Source organism: Ursus arctos, unplaced genomic scaffold, assembly GCF_023065955.2.
Source record: "Ursus arctos isolate Adak ecotype North America unplaced genomic scaffold, UrsArc2.0 scaffold_24, whole genome shotgun sequence".
Classification (NCBI taxonomy): Eukaryota; Metazoa; Chordata; class Mammalia; order Carnivora; family Ursidae; genus Ursus; species Ursus arctos.
Window position 1 is genome coordinate 15830914 of NW_026622919.1, and position 15493 is coordinate 15846406.

Below are 15493 nucleotides of genomic sequence, written 5' to 3' on the forward strand. Positions count from 1 at the left end.
GGGATTAAAAAAATTTTTTATAAATTTTTTTTCGGTTTTATTTAATCTAATGAGGAAGTTAAGAACTGTGGCTTTTTCTCAATGTCCAAAAATACTTGCTTACTGGCAAACTATATATTTGTAGCTGCAGAACACACATAGCTACATTATTAGCTGGTGCTGGGAAAACTGGATGCCTTCTTCCCTTTCTTCTTTCTTTTTTTTTTAAATCTTTTTGTTTTTTTAACAAATCTAGCTAATCAGCAACCTGAGGGCTGAGTAATGAACTTTGCCTTTGATAGTACCTTATAATTTAAACAGATTAGATTGATGATTTTTAAATCAAAATCTAAGTGATGAAATTTTTCTATTTGCATTAGGTTTTTAACAGTTTTTAAGCATTTTTAATTTATTTTGTAATTTTTCTTTTCTTTTATGTCTGTATCTTTTTTTTTAATGTTAAGCTAGCCAGCATATAGTACTTCATTTAGTTTTTTGATGTAGTGTTCAACAATTCATTGGATGGGTATTAAGGAGGGCACGTGTTGTGATGAGCACTGGGTGTTAAACGCAACTATTTTGTAATTTTTCACATGTGGAAATAGTTCCACAGAACTAGGCTTATAGCACCCATAAGACTTACCATTAAGTGGCAGTGTCTTCATCAAATTCAAACGTTCATTAGGTGTGAGCTCAATCCCCAAGTTTTCCAAAACACTTTCAAGTTTATTAGCATCAACTTTGCCTCCTTTGAAAGAAAAATGAATCACTGACACATGGAATCACTGACACATGACATTATAATGATCCAAAATAATGAAAAAGCTGGTTTAAAGAATGCCATCCTAACTTTCATATTCTCACATATTCCAATAGTGTTTAAGGATAATGAGGCAGAACTTATTCCTTGATTCTTCATAAAGAGTGGTCTCCTAAGACTAATGGCAAGATACCATAGAAGAAAATCAGGTTATATAACTGGCCAGTAATTTAGGATATCTAGTCTTTTTTTCTTTTTAATACTGAATCATGTGATTATTATTTAAAGCAATCCTATCAACTTAATTTTTTTAATGATTTTATTTATTTATTTGACAAAGAGATATGGAGCACAGGTAGGCAGAGTGGCAGGCAGTGAGAGAGGGAAAAGCAGGCTCTCTGCTGAGCAGGGAGCCCAATGAGGGGCTCGACCCCAGGACCCTGCAATCATGACCTGAGCTGAAGGCAGCCGCCTAACCAACTGAGCCACTCAGGCGTCCCTCAACTTAATTTTCTAAAAATATTCCTCTTCCTATATTCTGTGCCTACCTACATTTGGTTATTTAAGCCAGCAGTTATTAACTCAAGCTTGTAGGAGCCTGGAGGTAGAAGAAATGAGTGAAATTAGCTGTGGTAAACTAGACAGCACATGCCTTATCCAAAGAGAAAATACACCAGTTATTCTTGTGAGGAAATATAGGGCCAGTGTTGCCAGATCTTACAAAACTTGACTGCAGGTTGGACTCAATTCATTGGTGGCCAGTTTGTTAAACCTCTGATTTAAATACTGGTTAAGGTCATTATAATACTGGCAGAAACTACAGAAAATATAATTTATTACTTAAGCATCACTACTTATTTATTTTTAAAGATTTTATTTAATTGAGAGAGAGTGTGAGAGAGAGAGAGGGAGAGAGAGAGAAAGTGCACATGAATGGGGGGAGGGGCAAAGGAAGAGGGAGAAGCAGACTCCCTGCTGAGCAGGGAGCCCGATATATATGGGGCTCATGACTTGAGCTGAAGGCAGATGCTTAACTGACTGAAAAATATATAAATCACCACTGATTTTTATAGCCAAATCCTAGATAATTCAATCATAGGGAGAAGTAAAGTTGAATATAAATATTTCATTAAATATGCAAAATATCAACATTAATAAATTTATGATGTAATATTGGGAAAACACTATGCAAAATATAACATAGGGTTAGAATTTAATTAAAAATTAAGTCTTAGTAATGTTTTACTCACCCGAAAAAGATTTTATTTCATTCATCAGCTTTTCCAGATCAACTTTACCTTTAACTGTAAGACAAGGAATATATTGGATAAAAACATGACAATGAGACCAAGAAAATATGTTACATAGAGCAGAAAAACTTAGTAGTATTTATTTGCTCTAGAAAATTTAACCTTTTGCAGGTACACACTTTCAGTGTGTCATGGGAATGTAATATATAGTATAATGACTATAGTTAATATTGAAATAATAATATTTGAAAGTTGCTAAGAGTAGATCTTAAAAGTTCTCATCACAACAAAAAAAAATTGTAACTGTATAGTGATGGGTGTTAACTGTGGTGATCATTAACTGTGGTGATCTATATATATCTATATATTTATATCTCTCTATATAATATAGTATATATTGCAACATATATAAATATATAAATAGTGAACATACATAATTAGTGAATCATTATGTTATATACCTGAACTAATATAATATGCCAATTAAAACCTCAATATAAAAAATTACACCTCAAAATAAAAAATAGAAACTGGTTTCATACTACACACACATACACACACACACACGAAAACTTAACCTTTTGCTACATCCTTCGTAAGAAGGTAGAAGAGCTTGAATGATAAGCACAACTATTTCCTGAATACAATTAATATTCCAGCATCTCCAATGTATTGTGCTCAGGAAAGAAAGATGGCTAATTCTTGTCATTTAGTTTCCGAAAAGTGCTTTTTCTCCCCCAGCAAAATAATGTTCCATGCTGATGAGAAAATCTATCTATAACCTAGGAAACATGGTATAAAATGTAGTTAATCATTAATTCAACAAACCTGTTTTTGAGTACCCACAAACTACCACCAGAATGGCCAGAAAAGTGTATCAATTACAAATAATGTTGCCAATTCTGTAGTGAGAATATTTGGACCTTATTCTTTGTCTATTAAAGTGCTCCTAGACACTAATAACTTCTGCATTGATACCAACTACAGGTTAGGGCAAAATGGAAAACGTGTGTTGGTTTACTTGGACTTTTACACTTAACCAAGCCTATCATGAAAAAGAGATGGGATCCTTGGAGGGAATTATAACTTTTAGGCCTGTGTTTGTACATGGGTTACTATGGTTGCCCATTCATCCTTTTCTTTGTCTATCTGGTTTATTACTGGGAAAATTCTGATCCAAGATGAAAGGGCTCTCTGCCATAGGCCATCTAAATGGGGGGAATTCTCTTCCATTAAAATATGCCAAGTTCATCTCAGCTGAGGAGGAATCTATTAGTAGGAATTAAGACATCTGTGTGACAAGGGAAATTTTTTTAAGCCAAAGTTGATCATTTTCCTTTACTTATAATGTTATTCTTACTCTTTTGTATTTACTTTAATAAAAATTTGGAAGGGCTTTTGTGAACATGGAGACTGGAGCACGGCTCCAGTCCCTTTTACTACCACCTCAAAGCTGTTTGCCTTTTGAAATTCAAATGTTGATGGTCTTTCTAGGCTGTTGGGCTATATCAACACCTGGGCTCTGGTTGTGTCCTGGAGGAAAGAATGGGCATGGGGTTCTTTCCGCCCTCAACTAGGGAAGCACCAGAGAGATGTCAGAGCACGGGAACCGAACTGGAAAGCAGTAGATCCTGGGAAACGCTTGGCATTGAGAATCCTGAAGACCCTGATGAAGCTCAATAAGGGCCAGTATGAGGGCATTCCAACTCCTCTGACTCCTAAAGACCAAGAAGGAGTAAAACAGGTGGGCAGAAACATTTATCTTCCTGAGGTGGTGGAAATAGAGAGATGCCAGAACAGATGCTACCTCCCTTTCTGTAAGTTTGAAAACGATCTGTTATGTGTTGGAATATGTAATATTAAGTGCTAAATAAAGAATCTTGAAATCGAAGGGAAATTATGTAAGAGAAATTTTAGGAGTTGGTTGTTTGTGAGAATTGAAAAATGTATAGCTGAGGAAGTAGACATTCCAAAGATCTCATGGTGGGGAGTGGGGGAAATGGTGAAAGGAATGAGTATTCTAAAAGTTTCTGCTTATTAGGATTGTGGGGGTGGGGAGTGGGGGGAAGGAATAAAGCTGAAATGAAATATCTGATGGGTAAAGGTATCTTGATGGAGAATAAAGCAGTATTTTGTTACCAGTAATAATTAAGTTATAGGCAAGTATGACAGTGAATGAGAAGAAATGCAAGAATTAATGAAATGTGACCCTCCTCTGGAACTTCAAAATTAATTAGGAAGAAAACAAATACAATGAATGACAGCTTGAACAAACCAGTAATAATAAGCATAAGAAAAAAGAGAAAACAATAGTAGAAAATGAATAATAAATATCAAATAAGATAAAATACATATGTCCAGTATTATAACAAATCTAAACAAACTGAAATTTCTCATTAAAAAGGAAAGATTATCAGATGGGTTCCTTAAAAACCCAGCTATATGATGATTCCACAAAATATATTTCAACCAAATGATAAAGAAGATTGAAAATAAAGGAGTGGGCAAAGATATATGAAGCATATACAAGCAAAAAGAAAGCAGCACTGGCAATTGTTAATATCAAAGTAAATCTTAAGAGTCAAATCATCAAAGAGATGTAGATAAAGAGGGACAGCAAAAGCTATACTTGATGAAGAATATTTTAACAGTCACAAACCTATAAAGCAAAGGGTATTAGTAATTTAAGAAATTTTTTGAAAAGACTTATTTGAGAGAGTGTGTGCGCATGAGTGGGGTAGGGGAGGAGGGAGAGAGAGTCTCAAGCAGACTCTCCGCTAAGCACAGAGCATGACATGGGGCTTGATCCCAGGACCCTGAGAACATGACCTGAGCTGAAATCAAGAGCCAGACACCCAACGGACTGAGCCACCCCAGATGCCCCAGAAGAATCTTATAAAAATTCAATTAAAGTAGGAGAGCTTAACCCTCTTAATAGGAGAAGATCTGCTTTGTAAACAAAATAGAAGTAAAGACACAAAGGAATTGAATAATACTACTGATAAACTTGATTTGATATATATAGAAGTCTACGTGCACTCTCTAGAGACTATAAATTATTTTTATATGCCTACAGATTTTAAAAAAATTGATAAAGTACATGGCCATAATGAAAACTTTGATAGAGATTCTTTTTTTTTTTTTTTAAAGATTTTATTTATTTGACAGGGAGAGATACAGCAAGAGAGGGAACACAAGCAGGGGTGGTGGGAGAGGGAGAAGCAGGCTTCTCGCCGAGCACGGAGCCCAATGCGGGGCTTGATTCCAGGACCCTGGGATCATGACCTGAGCCGAAGGCAGACGCTTAACGACTGAGCCACCCAGGCGCCCCAGAATAGAGATTCTTTTTAACATCTCAGTGGCCACATTACCTGATAGAACTCCAAAGTTTATATATAATAAAAACTTAAAAGGCTTAAAAAGAAAGTAAGAAATATACTCCTAGATAGTAGATAATCTTTGTATCAATTATAAGTTAGTAGAAAGTAATGATTAGGAAAACTCTTCATATCAAAAACAAAAGGATGTAGTGAAGCTGCATTCAGAAGAAAACATATGGCCTTAAACTCCTTCATTTAACAATGAAGCAGAAAGATAAAAAGAAACTAAGTACTCCAAGCAGGCAGGTATGAAAGAGAAATGACCATTCTCCAAGTGGTTGGAAAACAATCAGATAAAAAGTGGGCAAACAATTTGAACAGATACTTTATTAAAGAAATATAAGTGGCCTATAAGCACTTGAAAAAGTACTCAATATCATTAGTCATCTGGGAAATGTAAATCAAGGCCATACTGAGACAGCACCACACGCTAACCAGAAGGACTAAAATTAAAAATAATGATAATCACAAGTGTTGGGTGAAGAGTTGAGCTAAGAGAACCTTCAGAGATTGTTGGTGGGAGTATAAGATAGTGCACTTTGGAGAAGTATCTAACAGTTTCTTATAAAACTAAAGACACATTTACCCTAGGATGCAGCATTTCTACTCCTGGTATCGTACCCAAAAGTAAACACATGTTCAAAAATATCTCAAACAAAAAAAGTCTTGTACAAGAATGTTCATAGCAGTTTTATTCATGATAGTCAAAAGCTAGAAAAAGCACAGGCCCAACAATAGTAGAAGCAATACACATGTTATGGTATATTCACACAATAGAACATTATTCAGCAGTTAAAACAAATTACTGACCCAAGCAACAACATAGACGAATCCAAGACTTTATGCTGAGTAAAAAGCTGTGGCAGAACATATTTCTCAAGGATGGCTGAGCTACATACTTCCTGTCCCACATGATCTTATTACCATGTGCCTGATACACCTCCCTCCAAGAGCTGAGATGGAGTCTGGGCAGGGTCTTGGGATTGCTTCAATAAGAGCATTTGGTGGAAGCGGTGCTCTGTGACTTCATCATAGTTACAGATTAGGAGAAGAACTGCTCTAAGTTGTCTGCAGCAGACTTTTCTCTATAGGACCCAGGTGAAAGTGAGAGACAGACACATACTGAGCTGGCAGCCGTATAGAGCAGGTATACGTTAGCCACATTAAAACAACATTAAGGACAGCCATACCTATATTAAGTATCCTTTTTATAAATACTGATGTCACGTATTAGCAAATGTGGCCAGAGTTCAAGTGGCATTTGAGCAATACTTATCAATTCTCCCTAGCTTATAGGGAGAAAAAGGGAAGGCTGAGTGAAAAAACGGAGATATCTTGAAATCCTTCTCTAATTTGCACATAAAACCAGCGAGAGACAGGATGTATTCTTTTTTTGGACCTGAGTTTCTTCCCTAAGCTTTTCAGAATGCCTTCTTGATGCCAAACAAGCATTTTTAATGATTATTATAAATAGGTTCATAAAAGTAGTTTTCCTGTAGTGTTCAGTGGTATCTAAAATGCTCACCATCAACTGGCAGGTTTTGTGTTACGTCTTTAAGCTCCTTTTCAGTGAGGTCCATGCCCATGTTTCCCAACACTGCATCCACTTTACTAGAATCAATCTTCCCTCCTATGGAAAGAGAGACAGATATACAAGCAGACATTAATGTCCCTAAAATGTGGGATAAACCCTCACCCTCCTGAGGAGTATGGTTATTGTGTTCATCCAAAGGACCAAAGCCTGATGAGATCTTTACAAGAGGACAGAGTCAATCATAAGAGTTAGGGTTTATTGTTTTTAATCTTCATATAAGCATAGTCAGTCTAAAAACTGAAAGGTGATGGAATGACTTCTCAGAGAATTCTAGTAGGGTGATAATACCTATGTTTCAAATGGCTATTGTCTCACTTTCATTATATTTATTTTACAGTTGACTTCTAGTTATGTTAAATGATGCTGGTTCTCCATTACCATTTAAAAATTTTTAAATTCAGGTTAAAAGTAAATCAATTTAGGGGGCTCCTGGGTGGCACAGCGGTTAAGCGTCTGCCTTCGGCTCAGGGCGTGATCCCGGCGTTGTGGGATCGAGCCCCACATCAGGCTCCTCTGCTATGAGCCTGCTTCTTCCTCTCCCACTCCCCCTGCTTGTGTTCCCTCTCTCACTGGCTGTCTCTATCTCTGTCAAATAAATAAATAAAATCTTTAAAAAAAAAAAAGTAAATCAATTTAAATGAAAATATTAATAATAGTACAAATACTGTGTGGATTTGGCAGATATCACGAAGGTGGTATGGAAAACTTGCTTAGACATGACCTTCCTCCTGACCTGCCTCCTGTCTGTCTATTCAGTCCTATGTTCCTTCAACTTCTTAAAGGTTTTCTAGAGCTCTCTTGTTCTCTCTCTCTCTCGGTCTAAACATCGGATTAGTAGTCTCTTGCTGCTGAATAAACTAACTGAAAAGGTGCTAATTTTCCCTTTTCTTTTGCTGTGCAGCCCAGGCTCTTATACTTTCTTCTTTTGTCAAAGTTTGAGAAATTCCAAGACAGCATGGGAGTTCTTTCCAAGTTACATCATAAGAAATGATCTCGTAAAGAACACACTGATTATAAAAGAAACAAAAGTATGTAATAATGTGTTAGGTATCAGGGTTGACAATTTAATTACAAGGAATTAGTAGAAATGTCAAACATGATCTCAGATTGATTTGTGTTTTATTAAGCTTCCCCCTCACCTTTAAGAAACTTTATACAATCCAGCAACCTTCTTTGGTAGACCTTTCCATCTGTAAGGAAAACACTGTTCAGATCACAGAAATTTACAATGTATTGGAACTTCATAGTAAGAAACCAGCAATTTCAGTAAGATATATTTTATGAACTGCCTTAGAAATTTTCTGATTTAGTGGCAAATAATGAAATTATAGGGCATGGGGATACTGACATTCTACCATTCTGAAACATATCTTTTCCTTTTCTTTTGTGATATTTTCATTTTCCCCTATTAGATCATGCCTTCTTTTTTCTCATTTATTCTGGCTTAAATTTCAGACCTCTTGATAGACTCAAAAGTTATAAAAGATATAATTATATAAAAGATATAAGTGAATGCTGATGATAGGAGTCATGATGACACTATGGTTGATTCTCAAACTAAAGATTAAATGGCACAGATAACTTTTTCAGACACAATAGAGTCATTTTAAATTACATAACATGGGTCATAAGATTATTTCTGACAAGCAATAAGATAGAGACAATTTTAGAAGTTTTTGCAATTTAACAATATGCTCCCCTGGATGACTATATTTTTATTTGAAATACTCACTATCAACTGGCAGATTTTTCACCAATTGCGAGAGTTCTTTATTGGTGAGTTCTATTCCCATGTTTCCTAGAACTGTTCCTATGTCGTTGACATCAACTTCCTCTCCTCAAAAGGATAGATATAGCAACGTGTGATTTTAAAGAACCATCTAATTATTCTAAATAATGATGAAATCTTCTATTACTGTTAACCCCAACTACTCAATGCAATGAAGTCAAATGAGTCCTATTTGAGCATAGTTATGGCAGAACACTGTTTATTTCCACAACTTTAGTAATAATAGAGGCAAAATAACAGAGTACATAATAATGCATTTCATAATTTTCTGTTGTGGGAGATTACTAGTAGGTAATAAAACTTTAGTCTCTTTTTATTACACTAACATCTTTTCAGTAAATATCTTAATCTGGAAAAAATGAGATCATAGGGCCTAACAAAATGTGGCACTATGTTTTATTGTTGAAACATTGACAAACCAAGGTCAAAGTCTAGGAAATCAAACTACAATCAGTTTACTAAAAATAGCATAATTTAAAGGGAATAACAGGAAAGAATATAAAATATGTATAAGGAATCAGAAATATATGTATTTGGTAACTTCTTCCTCACCTGTAACAGCTTCTACCTTATCCATCAGGCTTTTCAGATCAACTTTCTTGTAGCCTGTAAGACAAAGTTTAATCAGAGAAAAACAGTAACAAGGACTCAGAAAAAAGATACACAGGACAAGAAGTCCTTTTTTTTTTTTAGAAGTCCTTTTTATCTAAGATTTATTGTTCCAGAAGATGACCAAAGCAAATAAACGCATTTACAACAAGGAGCAAGATTCAATAGTAAATAATGAATAAAAGCTATATTAAAAGGCTGTACTAAATAATAAAAATGAAAATTGTGAAAATAAATTTATCTTACCTAATTTTTAAAAAAAATCAGGTTATAATTATAACTATTCCAACAGTTATTCTATAGGGTATAGGATAATTCTTAGGAGAAGCAATGAAGCAACACTGACTTTTACAACTGTGTTGAGATGTTTTTTCTGAGAAAGTTAGGTTATTGTACACTAGAACATCCTTTTGAACTTTGGAATAAGACATATTAAAAATAACCTTTACAAAAATGATTGACTTTTTCCCAAGGTTCCTTTAAATCTTTTGAAATCCATATTGTTGTATGTTAAACGTCCTATCTCATTATTATTCATGTAGAATTTTTTTCTTCAATTATTAAATGTTCTAACTTTGCCAGGTCCACATTTGTTAGTGGCTTTGTGTGATCTGGGCAGTCCTTCAACCTTACTTTTACTTACTTCTTGAAATAATGCATGTTTCTCAATATTCGTAAGGAGTATTATCTTATGTTACCACGTGTTGATGCCATGGGCAGATAGAGACTAGTGGTGAGTGATGTTAGAGAGGAGCTGATTAGTTAAGTGGTCAATTTAGTGATTCCCTAAACCTAATTGGTAGATAAGAACACAGCCCAAATCCTATCATTTTACCACACCATTTGTATTCATCTTAAATTAAAAACAAAATAAACTGAGTTTTAAAAGTTAGAATTTAAAACATACTTTATGTAACAAATTAAAAAATACATAAGCATATGAAGAAAAGGTAAATGTCCCTTCTTTTACCTCTCCTCAGCTTCATGACTACTCCTGACCATTACTAACAGTTTTGTGTATATCCTTCCAGACTTTTCTTATGCTTATAAACTATATATACTTAAAGATCTTATTTATTTATTTGACAGAGAGACAGCCAGCGAGAGAGGGAACACAAGCAGGGGGAGTGGGAGAGGAAGAAGCAGGCTCACAGTGGAGGAGCCCAATGCGGGGCTCGATCCCATAATGCTGGGACTACGCCCTGAGCCAAAGGCAGATGCCCAACGACTGAGCCATCCAGGCGCCCCTAAACTATATATATTTTTAAAAATTAATAATACTATACATATTGTTGTTAACTTGTTATAGTGACCACAAAAGAAAGTCATCTCAAAATCCACGAACAGAGAAATGAGGAATGGGTGAATGGATTGGTTTATACCCTGGGTTGATGTCAGTGATATATGGATCAGTGAGAAAAAACGCATCACAGATCCTATTTTTGTAAAACCAGACAACAATAATCCCTCCCCTTCTCACTAGCACCCATCCCTACCCTGGGATGTATAAAGAAACAGATTACAGGTTTTAAAGCAACAAAAATGAACAGGCTTTTTCCTCCCTGAGCTCTTCTGAAAGCTATTCACATGGCTTCCGGCAACAAATAATTTAAACCTTTGAAACAATCACAATTAATCTTACAAGCTCAACATCTGTTTAAAATCTCAGTGTTTTCCATAATGCTCACCGCTCAGAAGTTCCTTTATCAGATCGAGTTCCTGCTCTGTAAGATTGACCTCCATGGCTTCTAAAACAGGATCCAGTTTATTTACATCAACCTTCCCTCCTTGAAAACATGAAAGGAAAAGGAAAAGATGTAATGATTATAAAACATTTAGAAAAATTCAAAAACACATATTATTATCTTCAACTAACAGGCATTACTGTTTTTCCCCAGCTTTATTGAGATATAATTGACATATAACATCGTATAAGTTTAAGGTGTACAATGTAATGATTCGATATATGTATACTGCAAAATGATTACTACAGTAATCATAACAGTAAGGTTAGTTAACACATCATCATCTCACATAGTTACATTGTGTGTGTGTGTGTGTGTGTGTGTGTGTGTGTGTGTGTGTGTGTAGAGAGAACATTTAAGATTTACTCTTTTAGTAATTTCCGCAAATACAATACAGTATTGTCAACTATAGTCACCATGTCATACGTTATATCTCCAGAACTTACTCCTCTTATAGCTGGAAGTTTGTATCCTTTGACCACCTTCACCTGTTCCCTTCTGCATCCCCCTGGCTCGGACAACCACAAATCAGCTCTGTTTCTATGAGTTTGGTTTTGTTTAGATTACACATATAAGTGATATCATATAGTATCATATCATGTTGTTTTTTTCTGTCTGGGTTATTTCACTTAGCATAATGTCCTCAAGATTCATCCGTGTTGCTGTAAATGGCAGGATTTCCTTTTTTACAGCTGAATAATATTCTACTTATATATGTATGTGTGTATATGTGTATGTGTGTATGTGTATATATCTCTTATTTTCTTTATTCATTCATCTGTCCATAGAAACATTGTTTCTGTGTCTTGGGTGTTGTAAATAATGCTGCAACGAACACAGGGGTGCAAATATCTCTTTAAGACAGTAATAGTTGTTACTGTTACATGAATATATACTGCTAAAAGAGAATGATTTCAAAATCTAGTATAACTACTAAAATTTTCAAGCAAAGAACAAAACTACAATAGATTTGCACAATTCTCTGCAAGCAGAGTTACAATTTAAAGAGTTAAAAGTTAGAATTAGAACATGTTTCCTCAAATGTTAAACATACAGGCAACCTTTTTCATGACACATCCCCAAAGGCAAGAGAAACAAAAGATAAAATGAATTTATGGGACTTCATCAAGATTAAAAGTTTCTGCACAGCCAAGGAAACAGTCAGAAAAACTAAGAGGCAGCCCACGGAATGGGAGAATATATTTGCAAATGACACTACAGATAAAGGACTGGTATCCAAGATCTACAAAGAACTTCTCAAACTCAATACACGAGAAACAAATAAACAAATCAAAAAATGGGCAGAAGATATGAACAGACACTTTTCCAATGAAGACATACAAATGGCTAACAGACACATGAAAAAATGTTCAAAATCATTAGCCATCAAGGAAATTCAAATCAAAACCACACTGAGATACCACCTTACGCCAGTTAGAATGGCAAAAATAGACAAGGCAAGAAACAACAATTGTTGGAGAGGATGTGGAGAAAGGGGATCCCTCCTACATTGTTGGTGGGAATGCAAGTTGGTACAGCCACTCTGGAAAACAGTGTGGAGGTCCCTTAAAAAGTTAAAAATTGAGCTACCCTATGATCCAGCCATTGCACTACTGGGTGTTTACCCCAAAGATACAGACGTAGTGAAGAGAAGGGCCATATGCACCCCAATGTTCATAGCAGCAATGTCCACAATAGCTAAATCGTGGAAGGAGCCGAGATGCCCTTCAACAGATGACTGGATTAAGAAGTTGTGGTCCATATATACAATGGAATATTACTCAGCAATCAGAAAGAATGAGTTCTCAACATTTGCTACAACATGGACGGCACTGGAGGAGATAATGCTTAGTGAAATAAGTCAAGCAGAGAAAGACAACTATCATATGATTTCTCTCATCTATGGAACATAAGAACTAGAATGATCAGTAGGGGAAGAAAGGGATAAAGAAAGGGGGGGTAATCAGAAGGGGGAATGAAACATGAGAGACTATGGACTATGAGAAACAAACTGAGGGCTACAGAGGGGAGGGGGGTGGGGGAATGGGATAGACCGGTGATGGGTAGTAAGGAGGGCACATATTGCATGGTGCACTGGGTGTTATACACAACTAATGAATCATCGAGCCTTACATCGAAAACCGGGGATGTACTGTATGGTGACTAACATAATATAATAAAAAATCATTATTAATAAAAAAAAAAACAAAAACATACAGGCCCAGGAAAAAGTCAGGTGGGACAGGGCTGTGCAACTAAAGAGCACTAATCAATAATCTCCACAAAGAAACAGAGATTGTATTTGTTTCCAAACTCTTACTCTTAGATTGTTTTCTCTGCTCCTGCTTACATTTTGGAATAAATGCTAAATCTTCCTCTCTCCTTTCTACCTTCCTCCCTCCTCCCCTCTTCCTTCCTTGCTTCCTTTCTTCCCTCCTTCTTTCCTTCCATCTTTATTTCTGTTCACATGTTTCTTCAGGGAAAGTTTGAAAAACACAATCCAGTAGAGAACTTTCATCGATGATAAAGTTAGGATTATTACCAGGAAAAACACAGATGTGACACATGCAGGAAAATAAAGTGTTACAATCTATTGATATAAATTTAATGCTAACTACAGAGAGAGCCCAAATGTCCTTCAACTGATGAATTGATAAAGATGTGGTATACATACACATCCCCGTCCCCCCAGACACACTGAGGAATATTACTCAGCCATCAAAAAGAATGAAATCTTGCCATTTGCAACAATATGGATGGAACTAGAGCGTATTATGCTAAATGAAATAAGTCAGAGAAAGACAAATACCATATGATTTCACTCATGTGGAATTAAGAAACAACAGATGAACATAGGGGAAGGGAAGGAAAAATAAAATAAGATAAAAATAGAGAGGGAGGCAAACCATAAGAGACTCTTAACTACAGAGAACAAACTGAGGGTTGATGGGGGGAGGTGGGTGGGGGATGGGCTAGATGGGTGATGGATATTAAGGAGGTCACTTTTTGGGATGAGCACTGGGTGTTACACATAAGTGATGAATCACTAAATTCTACTCCTGAAAACAATACTATACTATATGTTAATAAACTTGAATTTAAATAAAATTTTAAAAATTTAATGCTTAAGGATATTTCATATGCCTCCTCTTTGTGCTTCTTACTCACTTTTATTATATTTCACATCCTTCAGCAACCTGTTTCGAAACACCTTTTCATGAGCTGTAAGAAAACGTACAATTCAGATCTCTAGAAAATTGATATGGAGACTCACCAAAACATTATAAATTTTATGATTGTAGAAAGATACATTTCAATTATTTGCTTTAAAATTAATCTATTTTATAGTTACACAAAATGGACATTTAAAAATACAGGTGTTTTCCACAGTGACAAACTTACCCATTCTTTGGAATTAGAGACATTTATTAAACTCTATCATGGTACAATTTAAAAAAATACATTAAAATATTTCTTTCTTTTTATTCCACTGATGTCCTATTTCTCCTTCACTGCTTTTCATTGCTCTTATTGTGAAACTATTGCTGATCTGAGGGGGTAGTATTAGTCATTTGGACAATATATGGCAATGTAGTGATGAATCTCCAATTGTGTTCGAAGAGGTAATGACAGAATTTCTTTTCAAGTCAGAAGTGCCTTTCTATTAATTTATGGCTTTTTTTTAAAAGACAAAACCGTACTATTAAAAGATTAAGAATGACTCACATTGACCTATAAAATCAAGTTCCCTGGAAGGCATGTTGGCATTTATGTGGCATTTACTTACCATCAATGGGCAATGTTTTTAGCAGGTGCTTGTGTTCCTTATTTGTAAGCTCAATCCCCATGTCTTTCAGAATATTTTGTAGGTCCCTTGAATCAATCTTTTCTCCTTTGAAAAGATGGAATAGTTATAGGTTAAAATATGAAGGGACAATTTAATTATTTAAAACCATCTAAACATATACTATTGTTGTTCTAGTCTCTTCTCTAATACCAGAATGGAAAGGAAAGGCAGAGTGAAAGATTTCCTGATAAAAAGAGTCAAATGGTAAATAAAAAACAGAATTTTTCCCTTAATAATAGTAAATAGGAAGGGGCACCTGGGTGGCTCAGTCAGTTGTGCCTGCCTTCAGCTCAGGTCATGATCCTAGGGTCCTGGGATTGAACCCCACCTCAGGCTGCGTGCTCAGCGGGGAGTCTGCTTCTCTCTCTCCTTCTGCCCCTCCCCGCGCTTGTGCTCTTTCCCTCTCTCTCAAATAAATAAAATCTTTTAAAAAATAGTAAATAGGAATTATTCCTAATACTGAGAATAATATCACATAGTGTAGAAGCAAATCTGGTCATATAATTACCCAGAAATAAAGCCAAGAGATGGTTAATATAA

At 35.4% G+C, this 15493-nt stretch overlaps 1 protein-coding gene across 1 annotated transcript in view; it reads right to left on the reverse strand.

Moving 5' to 3' along the window:
- Positions 1 to 15493, reverse strand: part of EFCAB3 (EF-hand calcium binding domain 3) — a 209054-nt gene that overhangs the window by 138709 nt on the left and 54852 nt on the right. Inside the window, exons 37-45 of the mRNA XM_048212646.2 lie at positions 14894 to 14998; positions 14275 to 14328; positions 11050 to 11148; positions 9305 to 9358; positions 8696 to 8800; positions 8103 to 8153; positions 6895 to 6999; positions 1990 to 2043; positions 623 to 727 (exon numbers count right to left, since the gene is read on the reverse strand). Of these exons, the coding sequence (XP_048068603.2) occupies positions 623 to 727; positions 1990 to 2043; positions 6895 to 6999; positions 8103 to 8153; positions 8696 to 8800; positions 9305 to 9358; positions 11050 to 11148; positions 14275 to 14328; positions 14894 to 14998 (732 nt within the window). The remainder of the gene's footprint in view (positions 1 to 622; positions 728 to 1989; positions 2044 to 6894; positions 7000 to 8102; positions 8154 to 8695; positions 8801 to 9304; positions 9359 to 11049; positions 11149 to 14274; positions 14329 to 14893; positions 14999 to 15493) is intronic.